General features: G+C 39.0%; 1 protein-coding gene across 50 annotated transcripts in view; it reads left to right on the plus strand.

Moving 5' to 3' along the window:
- The window catches only part of Mbnl1 (muscleblind-like splicing regulator 1), a 167,892-nt gene that overhangs the window by 31,680 nt on the left and 115,598 nt on the right, over positions 1-20,614 (plus strand). For 16 of the 50 annotated variants that reach the window (XM_087616740.1, XM_087616755.1, XM_087616745.1 and 13 more), the window contains 1 exon segment: positions 19,060-20,091. The exons of the other annotated variants lie outside the window; for them this stretch is intronic. In XM_087616740.1, coding sequence (XP_087472866.1) covers positions 19,918-20,091 — 174 coding nt within the window. In that variant the 5' untranslated portion in view covers positions 19,060-19,917. 50 annotated transcript variants of the gene reach the window in all.

The raw sequence follows: 20,614 nt of genomic DNA on the forward strand, positions 1-20,614 counted from the left end.
GAGTTTGCAATGTGCTCAATGTGGCTGACATTTAGACTCCTCTGAAGTTGCTATTTAGGGACGGTATCAGTGTGACTGTGGTATTTTTTTTCTCCTGGAAATAAAAATCCTTAATGATCAGTCACTCTTAGAAACTAATAGTTGATTCTTATATAGGCCAAAAAGAAAGTGCATTTGCATTGACTTTTATTGGGGGTTAGTAGAAGACCCATGCTTGAAGTAGAAGGCCTTACATGTAAGATCCTTTATTATACATTACAAATAAACTGCCTGATATTGTTTCACATAGAATGAAATAAATAGTAGATTATATTTTATTTAATATTTGTAGAGAGATATCTTCATAAAAGCAAGAGAGTTTTCAGAAAGATTCTATTTATAGGAACTGGGGAGATGTTCCTGGGTCAAGTGTTTGCTGTACAAGTGTGAGGACCTGAGGTCAGATCCCATAACCTCTATTAAAAAGATTAAGGTGGCAGACACCTGCATCCTAGCACTGGGAGGTGGAGGGAGGAGGACCCGGCCAGCCCACTTAGGGAATTGTTAAGCTCAGGGTCAGATACTGTACTTCAAAAGATGAAGGAGAAACAGGTTTAGAGGAAGATGATCTAACCTCTGCCCCCACACACTTAGGACCATGTACATGTGCTGTGTTGTACATAGAACACTCTATCTGTAACTACTTTATGGTTACTACTTCAGTAGATTCTATTCCATAAAATGGCTATAGAATTGGCACTGTTAATACTTTCAGACTATTTATGCAGAACAAGAGAATAAGTTTGCCTTTTTTATGTCTTGTGGCTATTATGAAAAGAGCACCTTGATTATATACCCTTTTTTCTTGCTATTCAATTCTTTCTTACCTAGCTTCTGCATTGTGCTGTAGAGATACAATGACAGTGTGTGCTAAGCTTGGAAAGTGTGCCCCGTTAACTAAGACTCACTAAAAGCACACATGAGTATCCCCATGTTGCTCCCTCTGTGATTTTATCATGCAGATTTGAACTAGACAGATTTGCCCTAAATGATTTTGAGCCAACCTTTGAACTCAAGTACTATAACATTCAGGAAAAACCACCTTGTTAAGGTAGCAGCACGGACATGAGGCTTTAGTATCAGACGTTCACCATGAAGATTTCGTGAGTGTCGCTAACGAGAGCAGGGACTTTCAGAATACCCATGACCCGGGTATCGATTCTCTCTGAGGTATTGTATGACCTTCCCCAAAGCATAATTGGAAAATGCTTGAGACTACTGAAAAATGTATACCTGAAACTTTATTCAGCATGATGCTTTCAATGGGGCCATATTTGCTGAACACCGTTTAAGGGAACTTGCTACCTCAGAGGAGTATAGCTCTGAAGCCTCCTCCCTTTAAAATGCAAACATTGTATCTTCAAGCAAACATTAGGAAGAAGACTGTTACATTGTCTCAGTTATAGATCAAAGCTTAATAAATACTGTTTCCTTTAAATCTTTGCCACTTTGAGCAATAAGAACAGCAATGAGTCTTATCTGTTAAAATGCTCATAAATGAATGCATCGGGGCACCTTTTACAGAATCATCTTTGTGGACCGTGGGTGGTAGCTATAAACACAGAGCTCTCATGTTGGAACATGGGCTTTGTGTGAAAGCTACACTGTTTAAAAAAAAACCCTGGGATGGGAAAAACAGCCTAATAGTGCTGAGTAGATAAGAGCTGGAGGCAGAGCTCATCTTCCTGATATTGATAGGCTGCTGAGAATTGCCTAGATTCAAACAGCTCATCAGTAGCCAACCAAATGGAAGTCAGGTCACTTCTCATGGTACCCTCCTTATTTATGTGATGTGATGGGAATAAGTATGGCATTTATACGATAATTTTTAAATCTTTATTTTATTTTATTTTAACTTAGGGACTCATTCTGAGCAACATTCTGCAGTGTAGTTTTTCTCTCCTGACTTCCTGAGAGTTGAGAAAGAGACACAGGGCACTGTGCCTGGTCAAAAAGATAAAGATTAAGTAAAAATAAAACAAAAGAAAAACACAAAACAAGGAAACAGGACGAAACAAAAACCGTCTTGCTTCAGCATTAGACTGCAAATTCTATAGAGCTCAAAAAGTGCTCAGTCTTGTTTTGTTTTCTTTTGTAAAACCTAAAATCCTTAGATGCTCCCGCTGTCAGCCAGCATGAGAAGGGCTCACCCTGTGTGGCTTGTCTCTGCACTTGACTGTAGGCACATCAGTTTAGGCTTCTGTTAGAGAGAGCTTTGTGAAGTTCAAATGTGCTCCTCAGGATCCATGTTCACTGTTCTGGGAACTGCCCCACCCCCCACCTATGGATGGCCAAGCCCATGGGTACTCCAGGTACTCAGCAAAATTGCACATGCATGTACTCCTATATTTTAAACTAGCTCTAGATTCCTATGATAAGTAATACCATACAATATACACATTATTTTCTAAGCATCCTCAGTTCAGGCATAGTTTGGTCTACCAATGCAGAAACCATCAACATATCTACCGTATTTCTCCAGCAATAATATGCTACCACGGTATTTTCACTAAGAAGTGATACATGTAAGTATAATACATATCCTGACTTCATGGTTCATTCTCACATTGTTAGTATATGCTCGCTCATTATACCAGTGTGCCCTGTGATTGTCCCTGTGGCACAGCCGTGGCTTTAATGGATACTTTTACATTGAAGACTCACTCTGTAGGGGATCTATCACTTTGCTAACAAATGCCTCTTTCATGAGCTATTAGAACATATAGCAAGTAAACATTTTTAAGAGAAGGAGAATAGTGTTGTCTTTATCTTGATTTTGGTTTCCAAACAAGTGTTTTTCTTTAGCAAATACTGTTGAGTGCACTGACCATTTGTGGCCTGTCAGGATCATCTTTTGTAGATAGGGATGAGCAAGATGTTGTTTCTCAGTGCCGATTTTCAGTGCCACAATAGCAATACTGACAAATAACAATGGTACAAAGCAATGTGGGCACAGAAAAGGTTCTAGATAGTGTAAAATTTGCATAAATCTATTCAGAAAGACAAAACATTTTTAAGGAAACATGACTCATTTAATGAAAGACAAAGCCAATTTATAATTTGTTAAAATGATGTGACTAAGTATTTAAACTATTTCTTTTGAAGTCCTTCATAAATGAGCATGACCAATCACAGTATCATCTGGCTATGTGGAATTTAATCCAGTTGTTTCTCACTAAATTCTTTAAATTAGCTGTTAATCAACAGACTGAGCAGGCTTTATTATGTGTGGGTGTATGTGTGTGTCACACACATATACATACATATATGAATGTAATAATAGTTGATGAAAAAGGGGTCATGAATTTGAAGAACAAGGAGGGATATAGGGAGGGTTTGGAGGAAGGAAAGGGAAAGAAGAATTTGATATTATAATCTCAAAAAATATAAGAAATAACTAAAACAAAAATTCTTTGAGTATTGACCGACAAGTCTCAGAGCCTATAAGTTTTGTGTTAAGAGGAGAGGAAAAGCCTTAAGTGACAATTGAGCTGTTTTTAAGTTTATTAACCTAGGGTTCAGATATACAGAATTGGCTTTTTTTTCCTACCATTTCTTTGTGTGTAGGAAACAGCATTTTTTTTCCTCCTTTTCTATCTGCTTTGGCAGGCTTGTTTCTGAGCTCTGGGACGGTGACAGTGCAAGTGTGCACTTCTGTAAGACCCCATTCGCCTCTCAAGTGTTTGCTCTTTGTTCTGAGGATCCAATCTGCGTTCTAGGTTGGAAAACCCAGCCCTCTATTTTATTGCTTATCATTGCTCAGTTTAAGTAGTAAATATTTGTTTCAGGACCACTGCACCAGAAGTTTATTGTAGGATTTTGACTGACGTTGGAAACATGGTTTCTGATTTTGTAAAGTGTGTGGCCTATTGTAAGTGAAATAATGAAGAAAAGCCAACCTCCTGCAGTTCTGCTCTCTCTCTCTCTCTCTCTCTTTTTTTTCTTTTTTCTTTTTTTCAGAGCTGGGGACTGAACCCAGGGCCTTGTGCTTGCTAGGCAAGTGCTCTACCACTGAGCTAAATCCCCAACCCCTGCAGTTCTGCTCTTAATGTACTCCTTTCTTGCCCTTGATATGGTCTAGATTAAGATAAAACACATACACACACTCACACACACACACAAATTCAAGGCCTATTACAAGTTAATTATGGGGAGTTAATGAAGAGGTAAGTTGTGAAGAGGTTTTTAAAAAAGTTTTATGGATGTAAAACTAGCAGGAGATGGAATGGACATTTTAGTGCCTTGGCTTTGAAATGAGGGCTCTGTGAGATTGCCTACTCTGCCCTGTCATCTGCACCTTGCTTGTCCTCAGTCTAATACCTTTGCCCCAGCATTTGCCAAGACCAGCAAAATCCAATTTTAGACTCAAAACCATCACCCCGGCTTTCTTCCACTTCTATTAAATTTTAACCTATTTACTCATCATTTGTTACTGATATTAATGGACTCAAAAATATTTCCCTTTATTTATTAACAATTTCAAAGATAGCTGCATTTATATAGGTGTTTCTGACCTCACTTGTGACAGATACTCGTCCAGTAGCTGTGGTGGCTGGATTGCCTAGTGACCCATTTGAAGAAATGTCTTTAGCCCAATAAGGATGGAGCAAGTACCCTGATTGCCTGCTCAACTATATTATTGGGAATTAATTTAATTTCTCTCATCATAAAAGAGACATGTTTTTATCATTAAAATAATACAAAATCAAATACTTCTGCAATTCGTAGAGGTTTCTGAATGTTTTACTTCCTTCCCTATTTTCCTTCATGCCCATGTGTTTGAGGTGTGTACTCAGTTTTGTGTTACACCCACATGTCCATGTGTAGTCTACAAATGATGACAAAGTATCACAGGAACTAAAGATAAAATGGTACAGGATGAATGTGTCAAAGGGATTGGTTTTCCCACAAATGGGTTAGTTTATAGTCTTGTATTGAAATGTTAAGCCATTTTTTAAGTTTGTATTACTAATGAAAGTTTATGACAATATGACTATTTCTTCTCTATATAGAAGGAAATAGAAATATTCTAATATGTGCATGTATGTGTAACTACATAACTATGCTCTGATTGTGAAGGATTGACATCATAGTTGATCTCTCCTGTTACTCAGAGCCTTATTAAGATGCCTTAATGACTTAAATTCACTTGCATTTTCTTCCACTTACATTTAATTTTAACCAGTTTACTCATATTTTCATTATTGATATTAATGAACTCAAAGATTTCCCTTCATGTATCAACAATTTCAAAGATGACTGCATAGCTGTATCTACATTGGAAAAGATGCTTAGGTTTGGAAATTCCACACTGATGCAGTGTTTAGCAAGGGAATTAAACAGCGGTGTTCCTGTTTAAAGTATCAGAGGGAAGTGAAATAAATTAAGTATGCAGCTGTTGCTGTATTTACTGACATTGCCCCCCCCCATATTCTTGATATTGTCCTGGACCTTGAATGCATTTTAGTCCATGTGGATAGTAAGTATATTGTAAAATACAGACATTTTTAAAATTTGAAAGTGACCATTATAGAAATACTGACACTTAGTAGGTACATTAAATGTTTCTAATGTCCCAGCAATTTCAAAATTATAATTTACAGGTGGAAATTAAAGTTTATTTAAATTGTGTGCTGATAAAAGATTTACTATGTGTGCCTAAAAGAATATATTTCTTTTCATGTAAAGAGAAATGAGATTTGTGCTTAGAATCAGTACCCCACAATTATCCAAGAGGAACGGCTTCATAAAACTACGCAGAAAGAGAAAATCCAGCTTTGAGTGGCAGCAACATCTCATGAGTTTAAAAGGTCAGGAGGGTGCAGAAGGTGCCAGCTTTGCCACTCAGTGTCATGCAGAACTTTATGACAGCCAGGCTGATACAGCTGAAAATATCTGCAGCCTTGGAAGCCTTGGAAGTTTCAGAAGGTCATTTTGGCATCAGAGTAGCAGTGCTGATTCACAAGGAAGGTCAAACTAGACAGCTGGGTGAAAACAGGTTACTGAACCCAGGGACTGTAGCCTACAGAGCAATTGCCAATTTCAGTAACTGGGTATTGTGTACTAATTGGTTATGACTCTCATTGAAATATTTATAGAGTAATGAGATTTACTTAACTTCTAAATACTCTTATCTTTTCAAAGTTTGCTATGCATCTCCAGTTTTATAAACAGGACAAAGGTTGCTTTAGTGTTATTTATATATGATGTACTTCATCAAAACCAAAACTTACTACAGGAAAGTGTGCATCAAACACAATTGTAAACGAACAACTGGTTAGAAGGGAAGCTATGAATAGTGCCATTGAAATGAAATCGAGCATTAAGTTTATCTCCACTCTACTGCAACTAAGGCAAGATTCTTAGGAAGTTCAGACAAGAATTCCACTTATTTATAAGATTGTTTTCCCCCTACCCTGCCTTGGGTTTTGATTTTAACCCTTAGATACTCAGTGAGATAGCTCTCTCTGCCCTTGGGTTAGATGTTGGAAAGGATAACTTCTCTGCAGTCAGGAAGCGCACACTGACTTCTTCAGCTCAGACCCTTCCAGACTTGATCTCAGTCCAGAGAGCTGTAGCCAAGCCCACTGCATGTAGTGACTTCATAGAGGCCGGTCGGTGGACTCCATGGCCATGGCCGCACAGGCCCGACTTTGTTGGCTACTCTTTGTCTTGTTGTCTTTTCCTTGCCAGATGAAACAGTCCTTGTTCCTGTACTAGTGCTGCCGCCCAGTGACAGAGCACCTGACTAGCACGTGCAGGATGTGGGTTCAGCCCCTGGCACTGACTCTCAAAAGCAAAACAACAGCCCTCCCCCGCCCCCAACCAAAACCATTCTTTCACATCAACCCTAGATCCCTTGTCCATTTCAAAGCCACCTCTGACCTCTTTAACTCCTTAGCCGGCTGTGTACTTCTAACCTTTTATAATTTAGACCTTAGTTTGTGTCCTTGACTGAGCAGCAGATCCCTTCAGGGCCAGATCTGTTGTCCCTGTGCGTCTCTAGGGCAATGGAAGACAAAGCAGTGCACATGACAATTCTATTCTCAGTTTTTTGTTTATTCATTCAACATGGTCACTGGGAGTTGAATGTGCTTTTTTGTTGTTTTGGGTTTTTTTTTTGGGATTTTTTGTTTTATTTATTTTTTTAAGGGAAAAAAAAGAAACCTCTCTTCTAGTAAGAGAAAGAAGTCCGACCATGTGGCAAAGTTAGAGGAATATCTCTTGAGCTCCTGCGGGCTTTTTGCAAAGAGATATTTGGGACTTGAGAACCAGAGTTTTTAATTTTTGTGTTTGTTTTGACTTTCTGTTTTCATGTTATAGACCAATTTGCTGTTTATCATTTCTTTTTGTCAACAGGGAATTAGTGTGGTGTGGATTTAGAAAACATTAAGTATGCCTTTCAAACACTTACCGCTTCCTCCCTAGACTACTTTCCTATGGCTTTATCAGCTGTTAAAATTAATGTGAAATGGCTGATTTAAACTGTCCCATCTTCTTGACTGCTCTGTAAACTGTGTTTTGTGGCTCACTCAGATCAGCACTCCTGTATCTCCTGACTTCCCTGTGTTCCAAACAACGTTTTGCATTGTCCCTGCACACTTTCTCTGCTCACAGTGTTAAATTTCTCTGATGAGAGCAGGATGGGCGGTCAGGCTCCAGGTGTTGAGTGTTGAGTAACAATGTTATACTCAAAGAGTTCATTTCAGTGGTCCCCTGTCAGTCACCTGCTGGGTACCTAAAACTCTGTTCTGCTCAAAACGGAGTAAATGCTACAGTAGAGGAAGAATGAATGAATGTGGTGCTGTGGGAATATTCTTATTCTGTGTACCTGATGGGCATCTGGTTTCTGCTGTATGGCTAGAGAAGGTGAGCATCTCAACTGTGCAAAAGAGTTCCCTCCCTTCCTCTCTCCCTTCCTCCTTCCCTTTCTGACTCCCTCCCTCCTTGGCTCCCTCCTTCCCTCCTTCCCTGGCTCCCTCTCTCCCTCTTGCTGTAGTGGTGGGCTCTTCAAGTTACCTACTGCACTCACCACTCTCTTCTTGCTCTTTTGCCTTGCTATCACTGTCATTTCTGAGTTTAATATGAAATTGGCAGTGTGTTTTTAATAAAGTCTTGTACTGGAAAACACACGACCTGATTTCGAGTTCATGTTCTTCCATTTGGTTACCTAAGGAGAGTTCAGTGAATCAGTCACTTAGCTATGCACATGTCAGCTGCTTGTTCACAAGTAAGGAAGATAATGAATTTAGCTATCTTTTATATGCATGGAAAACAAGCGGCACATTTTGAAAATAAAAATACCAGTATCAAGTATTATTTGACATTATAGAACATGGTGTATTTTATTTTGATTAATAGAAGTAAAAAATTTATTATAAGAAGATCAAAGGATTCTTTAAAAAGAACCTAAGCATTTCTCTTATATGTATTCCTTTAATTATTTATGAGACAATCACATGGTAGGAAAATAGGACAAGTTCTGGCATTGCTATCAGACTATTGTTTTAATCTGTCCCATGTTGTCATTTAGATAGGCCTTTAAAAATCAGGTTAAGTTTTCTTCTTGCCCACTTCCTTGGAGGGGATTGTTGGAAAAGACTAAAAAGTAACTGGAGGCATAATGAACTGTATTATATAGCATCCAGTGTATTTTAGTACCCTGAAGGTTAACGTTTGGATAGTTACAGTTTAAAATGCACTAGCTTTCTGGAGCAGATGGCAGAATGTAGCCAAAGACCATGACACAGTCTTTAACACCACTACCCCACTATATGTTCTAAGTTTTGAGGAAACTACCAAGTAGCAACACAGTAACAGTGACTGTTGAAAGTAGCCTTTCAGATTTTGGATAATTACAGTTGCAGAAATTTTAAGTGAGAAAGACTAGCCCTAAGATGGTGTACCCATAGGGTTCTAGTCTTCAGCTTCAGCACACATATATGTCCCAGGAATACATACTTTTGATAGTAATGCCTTAATGTAGCCCAAGATTGTTCCGATGCAGCCATATCCCAGAAGAGTAAGTGTTGGAACTAATAAGCCATTGGCAGTTAAGTTTATCGTTAACTATGGTTGTGTTCTGATTTGCCACAGGAAGGTGGTCATTGGTTTTTAAGAGCATATGATGCTGGTAGAAATTTCATGGAGCTTTAATCACTGTCTCATTAACAGGGTGTAGTCTGCTCTTCATGTTTCTTCATGTGTTACAGCTTCTCCAGAATGCACAGAACCTTATGTGCAATTAAAATAATTAGGGGAGAGTAGTTCTCTTTAGCAAAGGGATCGGATTTCAAGCTGCCCTGCTAATTTGGTTAATATGTACTTCTTTTAGAAAGTACCGAGTTCTGATAAATTCTTTGATATTTATCTCCTGAGAACATGGCTTTATTTCTACCTTGACAGCAGCATAAAATCTTGTTATCACAACAAGAATGGAAGCAGTAGAAATGCTCATGTTCTGCCGCCTGACTGTTTCCCGCCTTAAAGGTCCCTCTTCCAATACTTCCTCATATCAATTATTTTATTAGTAACTGAATCCGTGAAGGGGCAGAGCGAGGGGAGGGTGCTTTTATTTCTACCGAGACAGATGTGCACAGGAAGCCTCTTCTGTGAACACATTCTCCCTACTGTGCTAGTGTAACTGGAAATGCAAGCAAGCTGCTTCCTGAGGAGCCTGCTGCACACTCAGAAGGGATTGGAGGAAGACCCTTATGGTACATTTGTTTAGGTTAACATTGGTTTTCCACATTCCGTTGTGCTGTTATAACAGTTTGTGTTGCTTATGGAAGTTGTTAGAAATATTACCTTTGGTCAGTCTCTGATGAAGAAGGGGGAACAAGACATTTTTTACATTTATAGATATAGTGTATAATACAAAATTTCTTTAATCATGACACGATAGTGCTGGAAAGTCTTCATATGTAATGTTCCTGTAGATACTTCCCACTGCTTATCTACTGTTAATAAGAAGCAAACGTATTGTCCATTCCCACGATTGTCAATGCAGATGTTTAGTCAAGTTTCTAGACTTGCCTTTCTCACAAATAATTATAAAATTAAAGAAACGAACATATTTATTTTACCCTTTTATCTTTTGAGCAATGCGGTACTTTATTTTGAGTTAGTGAGAGCTGGAAACTGAAGTTAAAATGCCCCATTGGTTGGCTGTAAGAAGAGCAATATTGAACAGATATTGGAGATACAAAGAACTTAGTTTCTCTTTGTGGGAGAAAGCCATTTCATGCTTCTCTACATGTCCCCACAAGAGAGCATCACAGTGGAGATTGAGGGTTAATGTCTTCTTAAATTACCAGAAACATATCCAAGACTATGCTTTATTGTTGACAAAAAGGTCTGGTCATTGCTTCCTTGGAAGCACCGGCTTGTTCAGACTTAGTCATCCAAGGATTTGTGTGAGTAAAGAGATGCAAGCCAACGTAAGAGCAGTCTTTCTATGTGCATGTGCAGTCTTGCTGCGAAGTCAAAGCCCAACATTGATTTAGGTCACCACTCACAAGGGAAGGGGTACCAAGTGAAGGAAACCCTTTCTTTTGACATAGATCCTTAAAACACATATAGTAATATTAATTCAGCTGTTTATCTATTTTGTATTGGAATAACAACATTTGTTGCCATTTAGCATCTTGGGCCTAGGTATATTGTTAATTTAGTTGAAGCCAGCCCCTATTTACAGTACATTGAAGCACCATAGTGAGAATGTGAGTTGCTGGTGTGTCTTTGTTTTCTGACATTTCTTACTGTAAGCAACTGTATGTGAGCTTATGACTTAAAAAAATAAAGCTCAATTTATGTAATATTCTAATGTATTAATATTTGAAAGAATTAATATACGAAATCCAGGTTGTTATTAAGGTCAAATCTATTTATCAGTACAAATATTTTCAAGATTGAAATGATGAATTCTGCAGCCATGTGGTTTGTTTTTATGACTTTGGAATAAGAAATGTTTTGGCGAATCAATAGGAGGAGAAGCCCTTGGTCCTTTAAGCCTCTTCCCCAGGGTGTTGAGGTGGGAGTGCGTGGGTGGGAGCGGGAACATCCTCATAGAAGCAGGGGGAGGGGAAAACCTGGAAAGGGGATAACATTTGAAATGTAAATACATAAACTATACAATAAAAATACTTCATTGATTTTATGGAAAGAAGAAAATATTTATGTATGATATTTCCTTATGAGAAGTATACTTATTCATTTGTTAGAATATTATCAAATAATATATAAAATAACATATACAGATAAATTATGCAAATAGTTATATAGTAAATACTTTTATATGTCATGGTTTCCTTGATTGCATTATGATGAAAAATTATTATGGATATTTAATTATAAACAATGTCTTCATACTTTTCCCCTAATGATTAATAATGGAGCAACATATTTAGGGTAATTTTTCAATAGACAGAGTTCAGAAACTTTTTTCTGAACTAGAAGAACTCCCTGTTGAAAAATCACAATGTTGGTACCCAGATGTAGTTGACAGTAGTAAGACCAATTGTTACAATTTCAAAAATTTCATAAAACACAGGGTAGATTAAGTCTGGTGCTTACAGAGATGAAATTATATTTTGGGTGGATTTTAAACTATATCTGCCATTTCTTCACATGCCACTTTTATGATTTATGGCACTTGAGTCTGCTAAAATGAAATATGCGTGTTTAATTGCGGAGATTGTAGGGCTAGTAGAAGGGAAGCCAGAGTAGCATAGTGAAGGGGCTCAGCTGCAGATGCCCCTGAAACACCAAGTTCCCTGCAGAACTTATTCTTTTAGTTTTCCTGTTGATCAACTTCATGCTTTGAGTTGTGTGGTGACAGTGATGCCATTGCCACTCACCTGTAGCAATGAAGATAATCATCTTTTAAGCCTTTACATAGAAGGATCACCAACTATTATATTTGCTGCTAGTTACTCCTTTGCGCATGGTTTACAGTCACAGTCTGGGACCAGAGTATTGCTGGGCCCTGACAGCACCACTGTGCACCAGGGTCTGGTTAGCTCATTTCACAAGGATAAACTCTGGGGTTTTCAGTGTACTTTTTTTTTTCCTGAAAATTCCAGGGAGGTGATTTTCCTGATTTCTTTTTGAAGATTTGATAGCGTTAACTTTATTGTTGCCTGTGTCCTTGTTTCTATTTATCACTTTGAAGTAGTAAATGACAGATGAGATATGCTGGGATAAGGTCTGTGTACTTGAGTGAAGGGTTAGAGTTTCCTCATGAAGAACAGTAAAGGAGTGTGCAGTTCTGTCTCCTATCTTCTTGGATAACAGAGAGAAATGCTGCACTGCTGGCTGAGTGTCGTAAGAAAATGCAAAGGAATTATACTTTATATTAAAACGAATCTTTTAACGTCACAATCAAGGAGGCATTTACATGTGGTTCTGTTGTAGCTTTGCTGCCTCCTTGTCTCTTGCCCGTCGGTATTGCTTTCACTTAATTAGAAAGATGAAATTGCCAGTGTTTCACGCTGTGTATCTGGAGCCCACGCAGTGTAACTTGTTGAATGTAGTTTGAGACTGGTATTTTTGTGTGCTAATCCGCCTGTATCATCCATGTCTGTCCCTATCTCTGTCTGTTGCTATCTTCTCCCTGTCCCTTAGTCACATGGATATCTAGCTACTATCTGTCTACCCCCTATGTGCAGTCTTGTCACAGTGATGATTTGTTTCCTCTGGGCCAGCGGAGTTTTGCTACTGATTATAGGGAAAAACTAGCCTGTGCTCATGGGACTTCTGTGCCCAGAAGCAGTCAATGAGATTCATGTCTATTTTCCTTCTCTGCTTCTTCTTCCTTTCCTTACCTCCACTCGATGATATATGGTGTGATATCATGGTCTTCTCTTACAGAAAGCCCAGACTGCTCTGGGGAAGGGGAGAGGTTGACCACTTTTGGTAAAGGCAGACAGTGGACTGTTTACTACCAAGCTAGTGACTAGTATGTGAGGCACAGCCACCATTAGGATAAGTACCTTCTCTGGATGTTAATACTTTAAAACTTCTTTTCTTATAGAGATAAATTCAACATCAACTTTTTTAAAACAACTTTTTTTTTTATAATTTAGTCGTTGTCCCCCTCCTGGTCTACCCTCCCACAGTGCCACACCCCCCATCCCCAGTCTCTAAGAGGGTGTCCCCCGCTACCCCCCACCAAGCCTCCCCACTCCCTGGGGCCTCAAGTCTCTTTGAGGGTTAGGTGCATCTTCCCGCACTGATGCCAGACCGACAGACCTGGCAGTCCTCTGCTGTATTTTGCTGTGTATGTGTTGGGGACCTCGGCCAGCTGGTATATGCAACGTCCACTTTTAAATCACTGCCTGCATTTAAATGCATATTATTTTGTTTAAAAATCATTTTCTAAGTTGAATACAGTTCTGTAATTCTACTCTTCAACAATGGTGTAGTAAGTAACTCCTTCACTGTATGTCCTACCACACTCTGTTTGAATGAGGATTCTAAAAGATTGTGTTGACCGACCTCAGGTTCCTAACTCGAGTTAGTAAGCATAACGTTTTCTCGACTTCAACTTCTCTGTACTGTGTTAGACCAGGAGGCCACATTGTCAGTCTCTGCCATCCAAGAGGATGTGTGATTGAAGGTTATCCTTTTCCTTAGCAGTTCTTCATAACTTCAATCATTTGCATGTCCCTGTGATTTCATTGCCAACACATTAGCTTGGACTTATTCTTCTGAATATTTTAACTAAAGATTTGTGTCTCTGTCAGTCATCATATGACATGTAACAGGCTGGACAACCCAGAGTCAGCACTCTGGGCACCTATTAAAATGCCTCAGTGTGCATCTCCTTGCCATGCTCACTGACACCCTGACAAGCCCTGAGTTCAGCAGCTCTGCTCTAAGCAGAGCAATACTTCTGAAGGCTACACCTCCCCTTTCCAACCAGCTTCCATGTCAGAAAGCACAGCTTGTGACTTTAAGCTGGGACAGTATGGCTGCAGAGCCCCCAGAAACACCTAGGATTATTTTCCCCCTGAAGTCTGTTAATATTTGGGACAAGTGCTGAGAACAATCATTGTGTGAGCTCTCAGTCTTGTTGATACTGGCAACCAGGAAAAACTGTTTTGGACAAAGGCCTCCTTTTTATCACCTCCAAACTTACACAGTGTAATAATTCATAATTTCAGGCTAAAACTATCTTGGTAAGTCAAAATTGTAATGAGACCTCACACAATTCATTTCCTCAATACAAAACATTTCTTAATATCAAAGTATTAGAAAAACATCCATCAGATTTCTTACTGACTACCCTGGGATGTAATTGGAATGACCTAAGTTTGTCTTACAGCTGAAAGGACCAGTAAATGCAGGCGCCTAAGACATTAAGGTCTTCCCTCGAGGCTGCTTAGTTCACTGAAAGAGAATTCCACCTCATACCTGGCAGGCACACGTTTACCTTGTCGTGCACACTGTGTGAGGTTAAATTGATACGCACTCTCCCTAGTGTCAGATGCCTTCAACTTACTAGAACAAAAGCAAGAACAACTGTTAGTGCTTCCTCATGTCTTGCCTTCCCTTCGGCATTTTCAACACTTTATTCTTTATTTTTTCTTTATTATTTTTCTTCTCTTTTCTCTCTTTTTTTGTAACGTTTAGTGTCTTGGTTATTTCGTGCTGTTACCTATTTCCGTTTTTATGTCTACACTACCATAGTATGTGCACATGATTGCACTTTAGGTGAAATTGGTTGTTGTGGCAGAATACATTTGGCTCTAGGGTATGCCATGTGATTCAAGGAAAGGGGTGGTTGGAAATTGATCAGCGAGTCACAGAGAATTGTCCTATAAATATCAGAAAGTTTGAATCTTGTTCCAAAACCTTTAAATTTCCCAAACGAGCATTTCGTTGTTAAGGTAACTTTATTTATTTATAGTATATTGAAATAGAGTCAGAAACATCACAGAGACAATTTAGCTATTATTAAACATCTTAGAAGTAGATTAATTTCATTTAATAATTATTTTAAAAACAAAAGTCTTAGTTCCAGAGAAAAATGTTTTAAAAAATTCTTATAGTTTGTGTATCACCCACCCATACATATAGTTTTCTTTTCTGTCTTTCTGTTCTCTTTTTCTTCTTTGTTTCTTCACCCATCCTTTTCTTCCTCCTCTCCCCTCCTCCCTTTTTGAGACAGTTTTCGTTATGTACCTCAGGCTGGCTTGGAATTCACCCTGTAGCTCAACCTGACCTCAAACTCTGGGAAGACCTCTTACCTTAGTCCCCTATGTCTTAGGGCCCATACAGTGTGAAATATTATCTCTGACCGTCTCTGTCTGTAGGGCCAAACACTGTTACTTGTCAAAGTTAGATTTTGAGAATTCAATGTTGATCCCAATCCTTTGCAATATTACTTTAAACCGAGCAGTTTCATGAAATTAAATGTATACAGATTGATGTCCATTCTCCTTATCCACTCTCTTACCGGGCTAATTATAAGCATGCTGATTATCACTTCTGCCTGTGTTCTAATATGATCAGTTTACAAGCATGTTTACAAATTTTAGTTGCAACTTTTGAATATTATCTCTTATATGGATTGAAAATAAAATAGACAAAACTATGAACTGTAGGCACAATTTTAATTAATATATACTTCATACCTAAGTGTAACTAAGCCTGTGGCATGCTAGGTAGGAAAAATAACCAAGACAAGAAATCAGCTTTATATTATTTTATATTCTTAGCCACCAAAGAATATGGATATTTATAATGGTGGCCAATCCTTCTATCTTATGTTGCTTGGATCTTGTCCTTTAAAATTAAATATTCCCTAAGGACTTGGTATATGGTTGCCTAAACATATCTGGTTTTTATTAATATGAATAACATTTATACATCTATTAAACATTTAATAATATCTGTTGTGTTTTAGGATCTGGGGTTTAGGGGAAATTGATAATATACTTTGCTGTCAGGGAGATGGTAATTTTAGACAGAAAAACCTAAAGTCATTCCAAACATATTATGGGATGGAATTACGGTGGTTTCTGTTGTTGTTGCTCATAGTTGGTCCAGCTTTATAGAGAAGATGGTATTTGAATAGCGATATAAACAAGAATGTATTTGCTGGGTTGCAGGGCTGTGGGGTGTTCAGACAGATGGAATGATAGTGTGTAGTATGTTAGTGGGGTTCCAGTAGTCTGTTTTGGGCAGAATCTGTGAGAGCTCTTCTCTGTAAAGATATAGGGTGTGGAATCAGAAGCTAAAGAGTGGTGTGTGTTAGTTCATACATGGGAAAATCCCAAGGTAGCACTGAGGTTAAAATGTTTTAGCATTTGTTTTGTACAGGTAGTTTGTCAGTTTTTGTTAAGCAGTAAAGTGACGAGTGTATTGACATGGATTCAGAAGTGAATGATACAGAAGACACAGAAAAGCAACATGTGTAGATGTACTTGGAGCCTTTGGTTGGAGAAGACCTACGGGAAGCAGGATCAAGCACAGATACACAGCCAGGCAAGAGTTTAGTCCTCCTCACAGTGGCCTCTTCAACACTTGTGAGGACTGAGAACCAACTGCTGTTTAATAGAGAATGGGTACCTTTAGGTCTAGAAAAGGAAAGGGTTCTAAAAGTGGAAACTTGAAGAAGTTTCATGCTGGGGAGAACTGCAACATAAGATACAGACAGATAAACAGGAAGTCCAGGGAGAACTCTTACCCAAGGGTGACATTTGAACAAAGAAACAGATGTGATACATGAGACTACCAACCAATGAGAGTAAGGGAAACGTGGAGGAGAAGAGAAATGAAGTGGAGAAGACTTGGGGGTTGCTGTGTAAGAGTGGGAACGGTTCAGTGCTTGCCCAGAGACTGCTAGGCAGAGGAGGGTCTGCATGACCCTGGGATTTGATATGTAGTATGTATTTGATTCCAATCACATGTGTTTACATGGATATAGGGATGTACGTGTGTATGTTACTTTTGCGTCCTCAGATAATCTGAGCCCTGCTGTAGTAAACAAAAGTTGCTTTTGGGACGCCAACTCCCTATCTCTTTTTTTTTAAATCATATTCTCAGGTTGCTGAGATGACAGATGTTGTTTCTGCCCCTGGAAACGTGGTTTAGTGACTTCAGTAAGGAGATAAACGTGCAGGACAGGGACTGCTGTGTAGAGTCAATGCAGAGATGGTGGTATTAATGTGTAAGTGAACGAGATGACTGTGTCACCTTCTCTGTCTCTCTGGGTGGTGCATGGTGACTGATGAAAGCAGTAGGGACTGAAGAGGTGGTGACCACATGTGCTCTGTGTTCACATCCTGGGGGCCCAAAACCTTGTGAGTGCCTAGTAAAAGCGGGTTAGTGGATAGAGTATAGAGCTGGACAGAACTGGACAGAACTGGTCTTACTTTGACAGAGGACATGAGGACTTTTGAAAACAACCTTATTTTGAACACTGTGGTTAGGTACTTCTGGAGTCCGTATCACAAATTGTAGTTTGCCCTATAGTGTTTTCTAAATATAAGTACTTTTGCTAAGTAGCTTATTTCTTTTCTAAACAGTATTAGTATTATATTATTATATTAGTATTATATTATTAGTATTATAAATACTAATATTAATCTTAAAGGTTGAATTCTACTAGATATTCATGCTTTTAGCATAGGTGTCTTCATATCCTGTATTCTAATTTCCAGAATTATAAAGCTACCATTTACAATCAGCTCCTTTAAAAAAGGAGACTAATCGCTATGTGTCGGTGGTGGTTTGAAATGCTCAAGTTAGAAAGCCTTACTTCACTGACAGCATTCAAAATGAAAACAAACCAAAAACATACATGCTTTTATTTTCGCAACCAGTTAGTTTTTCTGAGATTTTCTTTTTGTCTTGATTGCAAGAGAAAGTGAGCTTTTAAGTGAAACTGCCGTGTTCTACAAAGTGGTCTCCTGAGTTAAGAGACGGTAACTGCCTCAGCCCCTACTCTCCAGTATGTGGGGCTGAGCCCCTGAAGTGCATCAGACTGCCCAAATCACATTGCCCACTTAATAATTAATGTTCCTGCAATGGGATCGCTTTCTCCCTGGAGATTGGCTTTCAGATTTACCAGACATCTGACAACACTGCACTCCTTATTCTCGACACAAGACCTCAGCTTCTGCTTTAAAAACGTCTGAATAAAGGATGCTTTTGTTCATACCTCGACTGCCTGTGATGTAGTGATAAAGTGTCTGATGGCTGAATGGAATAGTTTTACAGTATGAGTGCTGCTTTCAGCAGAGGGGCAGGACTTGGGCTTTAGGAGGAAGTGAATTGGATAGGTCAGGAGAATGTACCATTTGTAAACACCCCTTTCCTTTTTTATTCACGTGTCAGGACAGCACGGCAGGCTGCTGAGTGTCCACCCCTGCACAGAACCAGAGGGAAAGCAGTTGGACTTCAGCTGTAGTTTTTAAACATTGCTTTTGATTACCCGGCCGTGATTGTCAAGTCCTTGTACTTGCATTAGAAGCTGTTTGGAAACTAACATGGTTTAGTCCACTAACTGCATGTTGGGTAAATTCAAAACCCACATGCTCGTCCTCTTGCAGTGGAATAAGTCACATCTGATGGACATTTTCTGTGCTTATAGCATAGTAATGAACATCTGACAGGCGCGACCTTTCATAAGACAACCCACACTATTGGCTTTCTGCCCAGAATATTGCTGCAACACTATCTGTGATTGGTTATCTCTCTATCATGCATTGCTTCACAAGGGGAAACGGCCCCCTTTTTAATAAATCTACGATGGCTGGCTGCAATATGCCTCACTGTAAGTATTTTGTGTGTGTGTGTGTGTGTGTGTGTGTGTGTGTGTGTGTTTGTGAGAGAGAGAGAGAGAGAGAGAGAGAGAGAGAGAGAGAGAGAGAACACGAGAGAGAGAACACGAGAGAGAATATGAGGCTGACTTTGAGTTGCTTAGTCTGGTATCACATGGCAAGGTTGTGCTGCTATAGGACATCAGTGAATGCTACTTAGTAAATCTTAACCTATCTCTTTTCTCTACAGGTTGGTACTAAGAAGTGCCTTTCCTGACGTCTCTGCTGCTTGGAACCGCTTCTAGAGCAGCCTCTGCTTTTGCCTTGCTTGCTGCCAGCTAGACTGTGACGACAGCACATCCGCCCTCCACCTCTAGCCCAGACACCCCCATTTCTACTTCTAATCAGGAGAAAAGCTCTGAGTATCTGCCATTGCCCTAGGCTGCTTTAGTTTAGAAGAAAAGTTTGCTGAAAAAGTAAGATACCTTCTGCCAGGAAATCAAGGAGGAAAAAAAAATCATTTTCTCGATTTTGCTCTAAACTGCTGCATCTGTCTATGCCAAACTAATCAATACCGATTGCACCACCAAACTCCATCGCAAATCAGCTGTGAGGAGATCCCCTGTCAGACAACTTTGCTGAGAGCAGCTTGGAAATTCGGTGTCAAAGGGTCTGCCACGTTTTCATGCTTGCATTTTGGGCTCCAAATTGGCACTGGGAAGGGGTTACGAGCACAAGGCTGATTCCAGGCCCTCCTTTAAACACCCATCTACTTACAACCGTGGTATTTCTCTAAAAACCAAAACCTCTTTGAATTAACAGTTTCATGCTGTGAATTTCTAGCGGAGGTCTTTCCCTTGATATTGAAGTCACACTTTTCCATGTGCCGTTAAAGCGGGGACTGGGGAAGCAGCCTTTCGGACATTTTCACAGTCATCTCACACTTCTGAGTTTTATCAGTTCCTATTTTGTTTAGTTTTTGTCTTTTGTTTTGGGTTGCTGATTTTTTTCTTTTCTTTTCTTTTTTCCTTTTTTTTTTTTTTTTTTTTTTGAGAGGGATTGGGTTTGTTGGTTTCATTGAACATTTAACTACCTGTAAAATATAAACATGGCTGTTAGTGTCACACCAATTCGGGACACAAAATGGCTAACACTGGAAGTATGTAGAGAGTTTCAAAGGGGGACTTGCTCACGACCAGACACGGAATGTAAATTTGCACATCCTTCGAAAAGCTGCCAAGTTGAAAATGGACGAGTAATCGCCTGCTTTGATTCACTGAAAGTGAGTAAATATTACCTCCTTTTAAGGATATGCAATAATTGATTAACGGTTACGGGTACATGGTTCTCTAAATTTGGGATTGTGGTTTGTTTTGTTAACACTTTAGTTACTCAGCACGTTCTGGTTCATGAGGCTGAGCTGGGGCACCCATGAGACTTACAGAATCAAGTCCAGGCAAACTTTGTTGTAAATAACTTTATCAGTCCTTTAACTCCTAATTCCATGACTTTTTTCCCCTTTCTTCTTTTTTTCCCCTAAGTAGAAACTGTTACATGTTGACGTAGTTGTGACTTAGTGATAGCAAGTCAGAGTCTTTGTTCAGCAATGGTGAATGTTTATGTTCAAGACTTTCATATCTAACAAGGCCAAGATTGAATGAATATATGTTGTATTCCTTTGTTGGTAAACTTTGTCAAGCTGTTATAAATGAGTGGAAAATTCTATGTCAGCTGATCATAGGTTATATTTTTACTCTTTTAAAGATTATCTTTTTTTATGAGATGATTTTAATAGCTAAAGCCAA

Source organism: Rattus norvegicus, chromosome 2, assembly GCF_021556685.1.
Source record: "Rattus norvegicus strain SHRSP/BbbUtx chromosome 2, alternate assembly SHRSP_T2T, whole genome shotgun sequence".
Lineage (NCBI taxonomy): Eukaryota > Metazoa > Chordata > Mammalia > Rodentia > Muridae > Rattus > Rattus norvegicus.